This window comes from Zootoca vivipara, chromosome 13, assembly GCF_965207765.1.
Source record: "Zootoca vivipara chromosome 13, rZooViv2.hap1.1, whole genome shotgun sequence".
In the NCBI taxonomy this organism is placed as follows: domain Eukaryota; kingdom Metazoa; phylum Chordata; class Lepidosauria; order Squamata; family Lacertidae; genus Zootoca; species Zootoca vivipara.
The window spans coordinates 42,712,858-42,729,725 of NC_142596.1; the positions used below are offsets into that span (position 1 = coordinate 42,712,858).

At 43.7% G+C, this 16,868-nt stretch overlaps 1 protein-coding gene across 3 annotated transcripts in view; it reads right to left on the minus strand.

Moving 5' to 3' along the window:
- Nucleotides 1-16,868, minus strand: part of TRRAP (transformation/transcription domain associated protein) — a 157,927-nt gene that overhangs the window by 40,620 nt on the left and 100,439 nt on the right. For all 3 annotated transcript variants that reach the window (XM_035131728.3, XM_035131726.3, XM_088657252.1), the window contains 6 exons: nt 16,101-16,292; nt 12,181-12,376; nt 10,244-10,509; nt 9,318-9,418; nt 5,930-6,131; nt 2,745-2,909 (listed from right to left, as the gene is read on the minus strand). In XM_035131728.3, the coding sequence (XP_034987619.2) occupies nt 2,745-2,909; nt 5,930-6,131; nt 9,318-9,418; nt 10,244-10,509; nt 12,181-12,376; nt 16,101-16,292 (1,122 nt within the window). The remainder of the gene's footprint in view (nt 1-2,744; nt 2,910-5,929; nt 6,132-9,317; nt 9,419-10,243; nt 10,510-12,180; nt 12,377-16,100; nt 16,293-16,868) is intronic.

The window sequence follows — 16,868 nt, forward strand, 5'->3', positions numbered from 1 at the left end:
TCCATTGGGAGATGGAACGCCAGGAGGAAATCTCCAGAGCACCAAGACCACAGAGCGCATTGCATAGGAGCAGCGGGGGGGGGGGGGATTTACAACAGTGCTCCAGAGCAGGCATAGGCAAACTCGGCCCTACATATGTTTTGGGACTACAATTCCCATCATCCCTGACCACCGGTCCTGTTAGCTAGGGATGATGGGAGTTGTAGTCCCAAAACATCTGGAGTTTGCCTATGCCTGCTCTAGAGGGTCAGTGGCAACCACCAGCCCTGATTTCAGCCAGAAGCTGCAGAGAAAGAGGAGCCAATTTTAAAGGTGCCTTCATGGAAGGAAGCTGAGGCTCTCTAAGAAAATCTTGGAAGCAAACCTGCTGGCAGTGCGGTAAGCGCAGCTGATTGGCAGACAATGCCACTAATTTATGTGGGTGTTTGAGGAATCATGGACTCATAGACTTGGAAGGGACCACGAAGGTTATCTTGTCCAACCCCCTTCAATACAGGAATCTTTTCCCCAATGTGGGGCTCAAGACCAAGAGCCTGAGATTAAGAGCCTTGTGCTCTACCAACTGAGCTATCCCAGAACATACTTTAAAAAGCTGGTTTTAAAGTATGCATGCATTTGTTTTCCGTTTAAAGTATTTAAGATATTTTGAGTTATTGCCCACGTCCGGAGATAGGCTGACATTTACTGCAATAAGGGGGCAGCAGAGAAGCATTAAAGTAAGGAAACGTAGTTAAGTCAGGAAGGTGCATATTCTGAGTGTGGGAGGTAAACAAAGTTGACCAGTTTCTAATCTCAAGCCGCTTGTGGCCCAGATCATGACCATGGATTGGTTCAAAGCACAGACTCACAAAGGCAAACAGGTTTCTTTCTTTCTTTTTGAATTAGTATATTGCAAAGCAATATAAATACAGAAATTGAAAACGAACATTTTACTCCCCACCCTGCATCCTAATATTGTCTGCATCCTAATATTCATTCATACATACATACATTCATACATTTATACCCCGCCCATCTGGCTGGGTTTCCCCAGCCACTCTGGGCGGCTCCCAACAGAAAAATAAAAACACAATAAAAGATCAAACATTAAAAACTTCCCTAAACAGGGCTGCCTTCAGATGTCTTTTAAAAGTAAGATAGCTGCCTATTGCCTTGACATCTGATGGGAGGGCGTTCCATAGGGTAGGTGCCACCACTGAGAAGGCCCTCTGCCTGGTTCCCTGTAACCTCACTTCTCGCAGTGAGGGAACCGCCAGAAGGCCCTCAGCGCTGGACCTCAGTGTCCGGGCAGAACGATGGGGGTGGAGACGCTCCTTCAGGTATACTGGGCCGATGCCGTTTAGGGCTTTAAAGGTCAGCACCAACACTTTGAATTGTGCTCGGAAATGTAACGGGATCTGAAATCTGAAAACTATTCAGTCCACATAATATATACAGATTCCAGAGGTTTCCCCCTCAGCTTTTGCCAAGGGCAGATATTTAAACATCCATAGAAACGATTGACATGTGGAACGTGCCGAACACTGTAAAACATACTTCCTTCTTACTGTCCATTGTACAAACAGCTACGCAAACACATGCTATCCCCTTTTTTGGGTAGTCTAACATCACAACACAATGAAAATATCAGATTCTGTCTGTGTGGCATTAACCCGGAAGTAACTGCAATATAGTTTGGAAGCTGAGTGGCTAAGTTTTTAATCAAAGGTATCTCTCAGAGTGGTGAGTGGAACTATTTAGTGGGAAGAAATGCCAATAAAATCCCCATTATTACGTATTTTTACATGGCTGTTTATTTGCATATATTTTAAATTTTTATATATGGATGTTTTATGGTAGCCTATATCTGCAATGCCTAATAAAGGTTTGGCAAAGTAAGGATAGCATAAAAAAATAATCAAAGCAACCAAAAATGCATATATGAAGTCTTTTACGGTCATTCTTCCCTGCGTACATAATGAAGGAAGGCTGCTCAATCGTAAAGCAGTCCTTTTGTTTTATATCTTGTGCCGTTCTAAATTTATTGGAGAGTTTCTTAAAATTCCCAGAGCTTCGTTATACCAATTCATCAAAGAGTTTCCTTCCATGCATTTCCAATACCTAGTTAAACAATAAGTCTTGGTGCAATTAACAGTGATTTAAAGCATGCATCTGCATTCTGTCCGCAATAAATTAATTCATTAAAATTAACAAAGCCAATTCTGGGCAAACAGTTTTCAGTCTTTTGCCAAAGAATGGGACATCATGAATAAAAAGGAAAAACTTTATCCTGTAATCAGCTCGTGATCTGCCATTTTAGATTTTTTCGTGATTTTTTTTCGTGATTTTTTTATGCACATGCTGTATGTATATATTTATGATTGCTGTAAACCACTTCAGTATTTGTTTTAAGGACACTGTGATATACAAATATTTTAAATAAATAAAATAAATAAATAATCTTACATGTTATCTGCCGTTTGATCTGAGGTTTCAGCACTATTTGGTGTGGTTCATCATCTGCAAGTGACTATTTAAAGACTGCAGTTGAAGTAGTGATTCCTTTCACAGATATGTGTCCCTTCTGGAATCATGGTAGCCAATGCCATTTTATCCTTACTAAGCCCATTTAACACCACATTATGAAAATACACAAACACACAGTGTAACAGTTTCAAGGGGGGGGGGGCTTTAAAAACATGTGCTTATACTTCTAAAGTATGAGAAACAATGAATGAATCGGGCATCATTGCAAACTCCCCTACCTGACTAATAAGGTTTAACAGAAGTTTCCCTTCTGACCCAACCAGACAGGTTAACAGCTGTGGAATCCAAGCCAGCCATTGGATAGGGGGGACTCCAATGCAGTACTTGTCAACAGCATCTGCTAGCGTGTTCTTGTCATCGTCAAAGCTCAGTAGCCAAAGGACCTAAAAGAAAAGAGCGAAAATGAAAATGAAATCCTTTCATAGGAGAATGGGTAGACGACATTTCAATATCCCCCGCGTGGAAAGAGGGTTTGGGCAAAGGCGATCAGAAGCTCGGTGGTTCGAATCCCCACGACGGGGTGAGCTCCTGTTGCTTGGTCCCAGCTCCTGCCAACCTAGCAGTTCGAAAGCACATCGAAGTGCAAGTAAATAAATAGGTACCGCTCCAAGCGGGAAGGTAAACAGCATTTCCGTGCACTGCTCTGGTTCGCCAGAAGCGGCTTTGTCATGCTGGCCACATGACCTGGAAGCTGTACACTGGCTCCCTCGGCCAATAACACGAGATGAGCACCACAACCCCAGAGTCAATCATGACTGGGCCTAATGGTCAGGGGTTCCTTTACCTTACCCCCCCCCACCTTTGTCATGTCCATTAATTTCAAGGGGTCTACTCTGAGTAGGACTAACAGTAGATGCAATAATAGAATTGTAGAGTTGGAAAACACCCCAAGGGTCGTCTACTCTAGCCCATCCCTGCAATGCAGAAATCTCAGCAATCCAATACCTCTAAGTTGCCATAACTTAAAACTTTATTTCAGAAGCCAGTCTCCAAGGTCCTAAATGAAGGGAAAGACCCGTCCATTCAACAGGAAACCACTGTTGAACAGGTATCATACAAAGTGTGATATGACTATCTTCACTGGAATGACTTGAATGCTATTGTGAGAAAGATGTAAAACGGGTCTAAAAAGGATTATTATGATTAAAGAGGTCATGATTATTATGCCAAATGCTGGCAGGGAAATTCACCTTTGGCTATAAAAATAACAAACAAACAAACAATGGGATAGCTTCCAAACTATATTGGAGACAATAAATGTCAGATCTGTAAGATACTTTTGTAAGCTATAGAGAATTGTTAACAGGTGACTAACAAATGCAAAAAAGAAGCAAAATATGAAGTCAAATCCCCTAAATAGTAATATTTGGTAAGAAGTAAGCTGGCAGAATTAAATGTAATGTGCAACAGCTGCAAGATTAAAATCAGCTCTGCTCTGCTTCACAGTTAAAAGTGTGTAGTGTTATGTGTTTACCCCAAAATGTCCATTGATACACAAATGCAAATCTAGTTTGGTAAAAACAGTACATTAAAAAAAAAATTAGATAACCAGCAGGTCACGTTTATGCACACTTTACATTTAAAACGAAAGCAGTATTGAAAGACTGCAAGAGCCATTTACTAACTCACGTTTGAATTAGCTTGGCAACTTGCCCAAATAAATCTCTCTCTCTCTCTCTCTCTTTTAAATACAGGGCACAATAGTAGTCATTTGTCAAAGATTAGGGGAGAAATCCATTTTAGAACTTCTTGGATTAAACAGAAGTTCAACTGAAGCTCAGGTGCTAGAAGCTATAATCCAGGCATGGGCAACCTTGGCTCTCCAGATATTTTGGAACTACAACTCCCATGATCCCTGACCAATGGCCCTGTTAGCTAGGGATCATGGGAGTTGTAGTTCCAAAACATCTTTGGCCACCTCATGAGAAGAGAAGACTCCCTGGAAAAGACCCTGATGTTGGGAAAGATTGGGGGCACTAGGAGAAGGGGACGACAGAGGACGAGATGGTTGGACAGTGTTCTCGAAGCTACAAACATGAGTTTGACCAAACTGCGGGAGGCAGTGGAAGACAGGAGTGCCTGGCATGCTCTGGTCCATGGGGTCACAAAGAGTCGGACACGACTAAACGAGTAAACAACAACAATTTCTTTGCATTGCTCGTTTAAGTAATGGAGGAGGGCAAAAATGTGGCCTCAGGAGCGTCTGGGTAGTTCATTATGTATCAGGGGAGAATATCTGAGTCAATTGAATTTCCACCGCTTTCCTTGAAAGCAGATAGTTGATGGCTACGGATAGTTTCACCTCTCCATCCCCTAACCTGAGTCAGCTCTGGCAAATTGCCAATTGGTTGTGGAGACCATTTCTTTGCCCTGATAGATGGCATTGGGAAAGGAAAGGGAAACCTGACAACGCCTGTTGGACACCCATCTTCAAGGATGACTGTCCTCAAAATGGGGAAAAAAAGAAGAAGGCGAGAGAACACCCAATCTTTCGTTTCCCTGAACTCTGGTGAACTGTGCTAGAATGCAAAAGGCCGCTGTCCGCACAGCTAGTGTGCTTGTTGACTTCCTCTGACAACCTGTCTGCCGTTTAATGCTTATGCTCACCAACATCTGCTGAAGCCCCGAGCCTGTGTTTAAAACGCATGAATCATGTGCCGTATCAGCGTCCTTGTCACAACAGCCCATTCCCAACGGTATAATCTGTATGTCAGGCAGAAACGTCAGAGCTCCTCTTATAACCCACATACACAATCACCCCCGCGTTCACGGTATTTATTTTATTTTTTAAATTTCTATACTGCTTTATCTTTTTAAGAAAAATCTCAAGGCAGTTTAGGTAAAGGTAAAGGGACCCCTGACCATTAGGTCCAGTCGTGACCGACTCTGGGGTTTCGGCGCTCATCTCGCGTTATTGGCCGAGGGAGCTGGCATACAGCTTCCAGGTCATGTGGCCAGCATGACAAAGCCGCTTCTGGCGAACCAGAGCAGTGCACGGAAACACCATTTACCTTCCCGCTGTAGTGGTACCTATTTATCTATTTGCACTTTGACGTGCTTTTGAACTGCTAGGTTGGCAGGAGCTGGGACCGAGCAATGGGAGCTCACTCCGTCACGGGGATTCGAATCACCCACCTTCTGATCGGCAAGCCCTAGGCTCAGTGGTTTAGCCCACAGCGCCACCCGTGTCCCATTTACAGCATATTAAATCAATAAAACATAAATAGAACAATCTGAAGTCAAATCAAATCTAGAGTATATAGTCAAAGCAACATAACAGAAAACTAAAATATTATCTTAAAGATTTCAAAATGAGACATTACAAAGGAGGTCAACTACAGAATACATATTTAACATAGCATGCATGGGCCTCGCCCCCTAGGCCAGATGGAAAGGGCCTCACCTTTGCCAAATACTTCCTGGACTTGCTCTCATTCTGATGGCGACAGGCATGCAGGTAGCAAGTGATTGCCGAGACCCCGAGATGCAGCTGACGCTCCTTCACAAATATATTTTCCAAGTAGTCTCCCCACATTGCCCAAGCTTTCACTAGAACGTCATGCATCTGCACAGCTGCAGAGAAGGCTTTGTTTGCTTCCTCAGACCTGGGGAAAACATGATAGGGCAGGATATTTGCTGAACTTTAACAAGCGCAATGAACAACAAAGGGAGGGTGGAATGCAACAGCAGAATCTGGAGTTTCCCATACTAAAAATAAAAACATCCCTGTGTTGCTTTGTAATAGGTTTCACCAACCTGGTCCCCACCAGATGTTTTGGATGACAGCTGCCATCAGCCCCTGCCAGCGTATGGCGGTTATAGTCCAAACATCTGTAGGGCACCAGGTTGGCAAAGGCTGCTTTATAATAATCGGGGGGAAAGGAAGTAGCTGTACTCTATATCCTAGAGGCGAGAGGAAGCCAGTGCAAATTCCCCACCCAAATTATGTGTCTGCTGGATGAATTCATTCTTCCTATTCCTCAGCCTAAAGCCCAACATTGATTTATTGCAACTCCTCCCTCCCGCTGAGAAACTGCAAAAATCCACAGCTCCCTTCTGGGGAAGACACAAGAAACCTATTTCAGACATTATGACAATGCAAAGAAACAGGAAGCACAAGGCATCAGTACTTCCTGTTCCTTTGCATCAGCGTAAGTGTCAGAAGCTGCTCTCAGTTTTACTTAAGTTTGGACCACATAACCTGGAGTAACAACCTGCAGCAATAAAAAAATTGATGGAACCAGGAGAAAAACATGGCAAATGGAAAATAACCTTATCTGTCAAATAGCTTATTAAACAGCTAATTAGCCAGGGTATTACTCAGCCACTTTATTTTTTTGCTAACAGCTTTTCGTGTCCTAGGCTGTGCAGCGCGGCAACTTATTACTGAAGGAAAAGGCTGATAAATGGCTTGCCTTATTACGGCTTTCTCCTGCTAACAACAGGATTTGTCTTTAGACTTCCTTTCTCCCTCGCCTCTCAGGTTATCTATCACTGACACCCCTGATGACTCTCTTTTATTCCTTTTGCCTAGCAGGCCAAGTGGGAAGGAGAGGGACTGCACAAGTGACCTTTGGGTCCCAATTCAGTCGATAGCTGGGAAAGGGTAATAAAGAACGATTTTTGGCACATAGCTTAAAAACACGAAATTGGGAGCATAAGTTCCGACACTGTACAGGAACCACATTTTTTGACAAGAGGATAGGTAAAGTTGCCACTTGAAAGTCCTTGATGGCAAGATAAGCAGTGTAAATTATTCAGCCCGCCCGTCTTGATGGAGAAACCTTCTAAAGGCGCACTTGCGGCTGTTCAAAAGGAGCACATTGCACTTCCTTGCTAAATTAATTACCTTTCCCCTATTTAAAATTCTCTCTAGATTTCCTCCGGAGAGAGGACAGTGATTCCTTCTGCCGTAAGCGATTGTGAAGCTAGGCGGTATACATTTCAAAAGCACATTGATTTTCCGCCTCTGAAGTGGCTACAGCAGAGTGCCAACGAACAGCTTCTCCTGCATTCTCAGCATGCGAAGTGGCGCAGTGCATCAAGTTCAATCTGGAGGGAGTCTGAAAATCTGTTTGCGCGGAACGGCTGGCACTCAAACTACTGCCGAACAGATGTAGATAGAGGTACCCTAAACCTCTCCTCTCCTTCTCCCCCCTTTGGAATAGTTTTGAAAAGCAAGAGTTGTACAACTGGTGTGGCCCATCTTGGGGCAGACTGTGAGCCACTTGTGGGCCCCGATCCCCCAGCTGAAGACTGGTATTCTATAGCTCTCTCTACTACAGTGGTACCTCTACTTACGAATGACTCTACTTACGAACGGAGCTCCGTCCGCCATCTTGAATGCGGTTTAGATAGGATTTTTTCTACTTACGAATTTTTAGATAGGGTTGCTTCGACTTGCGCATTCCCCCCCCCCCAATGCATTCCTATGGGATTTGACTTACAAATTTTTCTAGCTTACGAATGTGCGTTCAGAACGCATTAAATTCGTAAGTAGAGGTACCACGGTATATGGGCCACTAAATCGTTGTCACAAGCTTTACCAATGTTCTACAGGCTTTCAGTTTTATACTGGAATTTCAGAGACTCTTTCACTTTCCCCCTCCCTCCTTCCCTCTCTTTGCCCTCCCCCCTTCAGGTTGAAATGAACATAATGGACGCTAGCTGGGTCCTTCTCCTCTGGTTGCCGTGGTGACGCCAAGTGCCATTGGTTAATGACATTGGGGAAACAACTGCCAATAGAGAGAGGCAGTGTGAAAAGGCCCGTGAAGGGTCATGTCTCTGAGTGAGTTTTTATCCCTTTTCTTTGCCTTCGCTGTCCGGGGTGGGCCATTTGGTGCTAAACCTTAAGAGAAATGTGGGGTTTGGGGAGTATGGGAATAAGATGCACTGAATTCAATGAGACTTGCTTTGAACTGAACTTATATCTAGGATTACATTGTTTGGAATGGGTTTAAAGAGGTTGATAGGTCCTGGGATTTCCAGTGCAAAAGGATGCTCTTAAGCCCCTCTCTCAAAAGTAACTACCTCACTTTAACTTCCAGTTGCGATCTCTTCTATCTCTATCAGATTACAGGCCTGGTGGGGGCTGCCAAAGAGAGAGGTCAGAGAACCCCCATTTACCATTTATTTTAGCATTTACCATTTATTTTAGATCATCTCATCCCGCGTGAGCCCGCTTCCATAGGTGGAACTGGCACTGCTACACGGGCCACTTAATACACGTTCCGCATTGGTAAGAGCTCAATCATTTAATGTACACTTTGGAACTCCCTGCCTATTGAGATCAAACAGAAGCCTTCACTGTACTCTTTTCAGCTCCTTGCTTAAAAACACCTGCTATCCAGATGCTTAGAAAGTTGAGGTGATTTTATTGCTTTTAGGTATTTTAACTTTTGTTATGTTTTAAAGTAGGTTTGTTAATTTTTCTTGACTTTACTGTTATCTTTTTGTACACCGCTTTGAGGGTTTTTTTTTTAATGATCAAACGGTGTATACATTTTATGAACTAAAACAAATAATAAGAAAAATGATCCCTCACTATCAACACCCCTGCTTACTCTTAAAAAATAATTATATCACCATTGGGAAACTCAGCACACAGGTGGGCCGCTGCAGTCAATCTTTCTTCCATGCAGTGTGGGGTACAGATAATGAGCGTAATTACTCCCACCCACACTGAAGCTGTGACTTTTTCAACTGCGGCTTTTTACTTAGCCTCTGAATCACAGTGTTCTGGCGTATACATTCCCAGATGTGTGCTCAACACCTAACCCAGTCATACGTACTTGTTAATCTGAGCCAAAAACATTCCCTTCAGCGCGTAGAACTCTGCAGTCATCTCCTTGGTAAAATACTTCAGATTTGTTGATTCAATAACCTCAAGGCCCTGTTCAATAGATTTTTTTACACAGCAAGAACTGTAAAATATATATCACGGGCAAATTGAAACGCATGAAGAAGAAAGAAAAGGAAGTATAGAAACTTTTAAAAGGATATTTCATGAGCTTCCAAATGGCGAAGAGTCATGCCGTCCACATTTTTCTTGTTCTGAACCAGGAACCCAGAACTGGCGATAATATCCATACTAGCGCTGTTGCAATTTGTGCATTGATATTTTACCATTTTGCACTGTCAAGGGGCAGGGGGCTCAAGCAGGAAGGAAATGTAGGCATTGGGTGGGCATTGGGTGGGGGGAAGGAGAAAAATCATGATCCAATGAGAAGTGTTTACAGCTGGCAATCCAGCCGAAACTGGTAGAAAGCAATCTGTGTCACAATGGCTAACTAGGCCTATAGCATAAGGGTTGTCAACCTGGTTCCTACTGCCCACTAGTGGGCGTTTCAGGATTCTACGTGGGCGGTAGGGGGTTCTACGGCACAAGCTGAATCCTCCTTCCATCGAGCACTGGTGGGCGGTAAGGAAATTTTACCATCAAGAAAGATGCATTAGTGGGCGGTATAAAAAGGTTGACTACCCCTGCTATAGCATCTCACTCTCTCTCTCCCTCCCTCCTCCCCACCCCCCTCTCACACACACACACACACACACTCCTGCAAGTGGCAACCTAATATTTCAAGGGAAGCCCATCCAAAACAGAACACACACTAAACTCCTTGATCCCGTTTAACATTGCTTACATAACCAGAGTCCTAACACCATCAACATTCCACTGCGTTATGATGCCCCATAGTAACATGTGCCGTTGCTATACCTGCATGCACTCGTTTTTGCCCATGACTCCAGCCAGCTGGAGGTAGCATTTGACTTGCTGTCGGATCTTCTGGAAGCAATCCACAATTGGGACCGTTGGAATAGTGTGAATGCGACTCAAGATGTCCAGAGCCACGTTGACCAGCCCTTGCTTCCGAGCGATCTTCCCATACTGGATAATGGCGGAGGCTGAAGCGTGGACTCCCAGCATGGCATTATTGGAGCTAGGATCGTGCTGAGTGCTGTTCTCATATGCACCGACGATGGCTAGGAAAACACGAGAGAGCAAATCTTTTTAAATTACGTTAAATGAATTTGCACATGCTTATTTTTGATTCATCGTTACGTTTGTATCCTTAAGGCGGCGTGCAAATCACTGGATCGCTTCAGTCCACAAAGCCATCTCTTCAATACCTTACAGCTCACTGAGAAATCAAGCAAACTGTGGCTAGGAACAGGCATGTCCAGAGTCCGGCCCAGGGGCCTAATCCGGCCCGCTGGTTGGTTTAATTCGACCCTTGTGTCGGTTTATTTACTGGGGGGGGGGAATCTTGAAAAAAGCTCAACAACTTCAATTCTTAAAAAAGTCAATAACTTTGGTCGGCCCTCACGCATGTCCACGTCATCAAATCTGACCCTCTTTGAAAAAAGTTTGGACATCCCTGGAAGGACGTGAATGAACCCAGGCTCCTCCAAGGCTCGCATGCTTCCCCTTCCACACAGCTGGAAATTTCTGACATGGGCTCGTTTAAACTAAAGCAGAAGCTTTCAAACACCCCCTCCCAGTCACATCACAGGAGGGGGTGGGACTTGTTAGCCTGGGGGGAGATTTGGCTTGCTCGCATCTCACTAAACCTATATCACAGCATGAGTTCCACAAGCAGTTGCTTTCTCCCAGCACCAGTGACTCAATCCTTCATGTCTTGAAGTGACTCGTATCACAGCAAGAGCGGCTAATGTGTTCCGTTCCTTCAGCCGGTGTCAGACATCTAAACACTACTCAGAAAGTTAAGCCGGTCCTAAGACAGCAGCTATGTTACTGATCCTGGGCAACTTTTGAACACAATCCCAGGTGCTGGTTTTAACCATCTAAAACCTCATGCTGCTTGGGAATTGGGCATCTGAAGGGCCTGTCTTTTCTCATGCAAACTTGTCAGATTATCTTAATTATTCTAGACCCTTCTTTGGGTGCTCCTAGCCACCAGCAATTAAATAGGTGAACACCAGGGAAATGACTTTTTCAGATGTCCTGCATCAGTGGAAATGTGGCTGGCACCAAATCCATCAGCTTTCAGTGACCATGTGACTATCGTTTTTTGTACCCAGGCTTTCCTTATGTTGCTGGCCTGTGCTATGCTAGTTCCACTTGCTTTCTTTGTCTTGTTGTTTTTACTGAGTTTTGTTGTTGTCTGTATTGTACTATGCGACTTGATCTATTGGTAAGCTGCTCAGAAAATATTTTGATTAAAAAGCTGGATAAAAATACCTGCCCGCCCAGCCTTGGCTCTGAATGCTTCAATGCCCAGATTGATGCACATTGTCAAATATACATGATTGTGCCTCATCAACAGAGTGGGAAAACATTTCATGCACCTAAGCCCCAGCCTTATAAAGAGCCTGAAGTTTAAATCAACCAGCATCAACTGTTTTGGTGCCTGGGGATTTTTCTCCCCAGACCTGCTTATGAAAATGGAAATTTAAAATCACCCTCAATTTTTTGCATTTTATTTCTGTCCCGGGAACAGGTCTCAGATACAACAGTTTTAGAAAATAGTTTTCTAGAAGGCCGGAATAAAATAATCACCTTGCCAACCAAGAATTAGATCACAATTCCTTATGTATTTTTGAAAGCCAAAAATTCATACCTTTTATGCGAGGGGTGGGAAGGGGAGGGTATCTTCCCCGAAATAGGATATAATGGGACTGGGGCGTTTTTACCTTGGTAATGATGTTGCCTCCACATGAAAATGCTGCTCCAGTGGGACAAGTCGTCCGACACAATTGGCAACCTGTTCCTCCAAGTTTTCACAACCGTCTTCATGTCATGCAGGCTGTTATTCCTCCCAAGATTGGCCGGCTGTAACCCTGCGTTTATTTGGGCTGCTTCCTGAAGTTCAATTATTTGCTGTGCTGCCTAGGAGGATGAAGATTGTAAAAGTTATAGCACATGTGTCATTGGTTCCTCAGTAGGAAGGGGGAAAGGGGGGGGAACTGTCTTAACCACATGCAGCACCGACAGCTGAGTGATTTGTTTTGCCCATTGAAGACCATTCGCACATTACAATGAATAATGTTAAAAGTCAACGTCACAATATAGTTGGTTGATTTCGTTTAATGCTGCTGATCAGATTATCAAGGTTCATTATCCACCCTCTGCTAAGGAAACAAACAGGGCCATGAATAATCATTAATGCAAAACAACACACATTCCCTGGGACAGAATAGCTGCTTTAAGATCATGGCAGGGGTCTTGCTAACCCAACACCAACACCAAACAGCTGTTGTCTCCAACGGCATGTAACACGCAGTTTTTGAAGTGCCACTCACTGGCCATATGGCATTATACAGCTGGTGACATGTCTCTGAATTGCTTTGGAGAAGAGTAAAATGGTGGGTCTATGAAAGCTTTGTTCATAGCTAAGGGAAAAAAGCTGATAAAATGATTTGATTTTCTCCAGGAAATAGTACTGCAAAGGCCATCTAGTACTGCTAAACTGACCATCACAGGGACTCAGAATCTGGTTCCTGGCTTCTAGACTGAGCACTGTTCCTCTCTACTCAGCTTACAGCACTGCTGGAAACCAGGAGTGCAAATGGGTGAGAGCTTATAGATGCACTAGATGCAACAGCATGTGTAAAATAGCACAGCCTAAGATACAGGTAGGTATCTTAGGTACCCTCCAGCTGCCTTGGATCAATGTTTCTGTGGTGCTAGCAGGCACCTGATACATATTTTTTAATTTTTCAGTCTGCCACTGTAAACTTTAATTTGTTTTATTTAGAGGTTATTTGAGGTGTGTGTGTGTGTGTGTGTGTGTGTGAAATAATGCAAATCATGCATATTTACTGGATGTGACTTATGCAGACGCCTTGGAAAAGAGGATGGAGAGGAGTGCATAAACTTTTTCTGTGTGATTTGGGGAGGGAGAAAGAGAACCAACCCCTTATGATGCTGCCCATAGCACACTCTCAAGTTTTCAAATATACCTATGGATCCAAAAGGGTTGGCGACCCCTGGTCACCCCACTCTGGCTTACTTCAAACAGCCCTTCCTTCAAACACATTCTGCAAATCTAATACGTACTCACCTTACACAGGACAAATGCAATGCAGCAGCACTTTTGACAGCCACCAAAAAGCGGCACAGAGTTAGTTAAGCTCTGGGCAGGCCTATAAGCTTTACTGGAATTCAAATCCTTTGTAGAGATGTAACCATTTAGAAAGCAGCTTCTTGAGAGATGAACACTTGTCTTAGCTATTAATCAACTAAGATAACTGCCTCCCACCCACCCCACCCAAAAAATCTGTCTACACGTACACACAAATCTCTGGGAACAAAATAAATTAAGGAGAGAAACACCACCAGTACCTGCAAACACATAGGCATACACACACACACACAATCACCAGAATTTCAGCGCTCACAATAGCTTAACCTTCATCCTACTCCCATTCATCATGCAAATTTAATTTTCTTGCAGGTATTTAATCACTCACTATCTGATACAGGAAAAAGTAATTACTGCTGAGTAGCTTCATTGCCATGCTGGCAACTTTGTCATTCACTGCCTATTTTAGCAATTTGACAATGAGAATGTATATGAAGGTTTTCGACACGCCACGCAATGCACATGGAAGTGTGGGGAATGTATTTATCACTATTAATTCTTACAACTGTGTGCATGTGGCAAACTGAAATGGTAGCTCCTACTTACTGAAAGAGATCGATGCAGCACTTTGCCTATTATTCATCTTAACTCTTTCAGACATGCTCTCATCTTAGTATGTGGAAAGGCTGAAGTTTGTCATCAAGTCATTAAAACAAAAAGGCAGAAAATGCCACAAAAGGGGTGCCAGGATGCATAGACAACCTCCAATTTGTTTTCTAATCCGGGTCTGACATTTCGCCATCTTCAAACACATTTGTAGAGCATACATAAGGAAGGAGTGAATGAACATTACATCCTTAATTGGAGGCAAGGAAGAAATATAAATACAATTCTCTTGCGAGTTTGGCTGGGCAAGATTCCATTGAAATAAACAGAACACCTCCCATTCATTTAAATGGTGCTCAGGCTAGAGAACAGCCAAAGGAACTGTGCCAGAGGTTACCATTTTTCATGTATTTAAGTACAGGTGTCATATTCAGTAGAATGCTACAGCTGAAGTACGCCGTCTTCAATGGCCTTGTCCAAACACCATGCTCTGTTTATCTCCTCCCTGCCAATGTGCAGAAGAAACAAGCCATGATCCCCGGCTTAGTTTTACATCTGAACCAGCTATCGTAGTTCGTTTTCATACCAAGAAACTTGTAGCCGAGGTTTGATTCCTGGTTGGAATCAAAACAATGATCCCTGGTTTGAAACTACTGCTATGCCAGGGATGGTGGGAGGAGCAGAAGAGCCTCTCTTAGGTGTGTTCATCGTGGTAAACTATCAACCATCACTGTTCTCTGTAGGAGGGGACTCTTCCAAATGCCATCTTATTAGGAGGGGGTCTTCCATATGATATAGGAACTGGGTCTTTAGTGTGGGGGCACCAACCCTTTGGAAGCCCCTCCCATTATATTCCATCTCTACTGCCTTTTCAGCACTGATTTAATACTTTCCTCTTCCAAAAAGTCTTTTAAGTGGAGGTTATTATCCCAGTCTACATCTCTATTTGAACTATTTATATAGATAGAAATTAGTTTGCATTTGTGAGGTTATTTTAAATGGTTTTATGTATGGAACTGTTTCTTTGCTTCTTTTATGGTTGCAATTGTTTAATAATTGTATATTATATTGCTGCAACCCGCCCTGGGGCCTTACAGTAAAGGACAGGTAACAGATCTAATAAACAAAGAGAATAACATGTCATGCAATATTTTTTTGTTCACTGAGTGCCATGGGGGGGGGGGGGGAGAGGCATGGCATATCAAGATGAGTGTGCATGCATGTGTATAACCTTGCTCTTTGCATGTGTATAACCTTGCTCCTTACAGGAAACCTAGGAACAAACTTCTGTTACAGAGCCTGCATGTTGATATTAAAGACCAGCTTTCTCAGAAGCACATTTTGCAGCAAATGCAAAAAAGTTCTCCATGCTTAAAAAGGGTAAAGGGGCCCCTGACCATCAGGTCCAGTCGTGTCCGACTCTGGGGTTGCGGCGCTCATCTCGCTCTATAGGCCGAGGGAGCCGGCGTTTGTCCACAGACAGCTTCCGGGTCACGTGGCCAGCATGACAAAGCTGCTTCTGGCAAACCAGAGCAGCGCACGGAAACGCCGTTTACCTTCCCGCCGGAGCGGTCCCTATTTATCTACTTGCACTTTGATGTGCTTTCGAACTACTAGGTGGGCAGGAGCCGGGACCGAGCAACGGGAGCTCACCCCGTTGCAGGGATTCGAACCGCCAACCTTCTGATCAGCAAGCCCTAGACTCTGTGATTTAACCCACAGCGCCACCTGGGTCCCATGCTTAGGAGGGTCCTAAATTTATTTATTAGATTTATATACTTCCATCGTAAGATCTCAGGGCAGTTCGCAGAATAAAATACAGGATAAAAAAACAAGCTTATAATGGAAAACAAATCAGCAAAACAATACCCACCCACCCCCAGGAAAGAAGGGTCTGACAACTCACAGCAATCTCTGGCTCACCTGAAGAAGGGGCGTGTGAACGTGTGAAACCACCTGAGGAAGTCTTCGCCATTCCCGGATAGCCAAGCCGCTGGCCATTTCAACCAGACGCTCTATGTAGTTGAGCTGTTGTTCCTCGGGATGGCAGATTGCCAGGTATCCACGGTACATGTTGACTTTCCATGCCATCTCTTTGGGGCAACTCAGCTCCACCTTGGGGCAAAATGAGACATTACAATGCTATTTGTAGGCGAAAACACTGCAAAAAAAAAAGAGTGGCTGGGTTTTCAGACACAATGCAAAACCGTGCTTTCTGCTAACTGTGGTTAAAAACTCGCACCATGGTTTGCAGAATTGCTCGCCCACTTTCGCTTTCCGTCTGCCCAGGATTCAAGTTCCTAAGTTCACACCTGTCTCCATGAAGCTGCCCTTGTGCTGCAGGGGGTCCAAACTGTTGCTTGACAATAGTTTGCAAGATTCGTAACAGTTAACCACATTTAGAAAACTGTGATTGCAAACTAGTTATCAACTTATAGTTTCATGCCCTGACTTGGTGAGCTCCAGACAAACCAAGGTCTGTTGGCAGACACACAGGCATTAAAACAAACTGTGTCTTAGCTTAAAATATTGGCGGACATTAAAATAAGGGAGGGAAACCTGTGGCCCTCCAGTCTGCATTGCTCCCATCATGCCCAATGATTTACCATGTTGGTGGGAGCAGGTGGGAGTTTCTTATTTTATATTATTTACTTAAAGATTAAAAAGTACATAATTACAAGTGCACAGAGT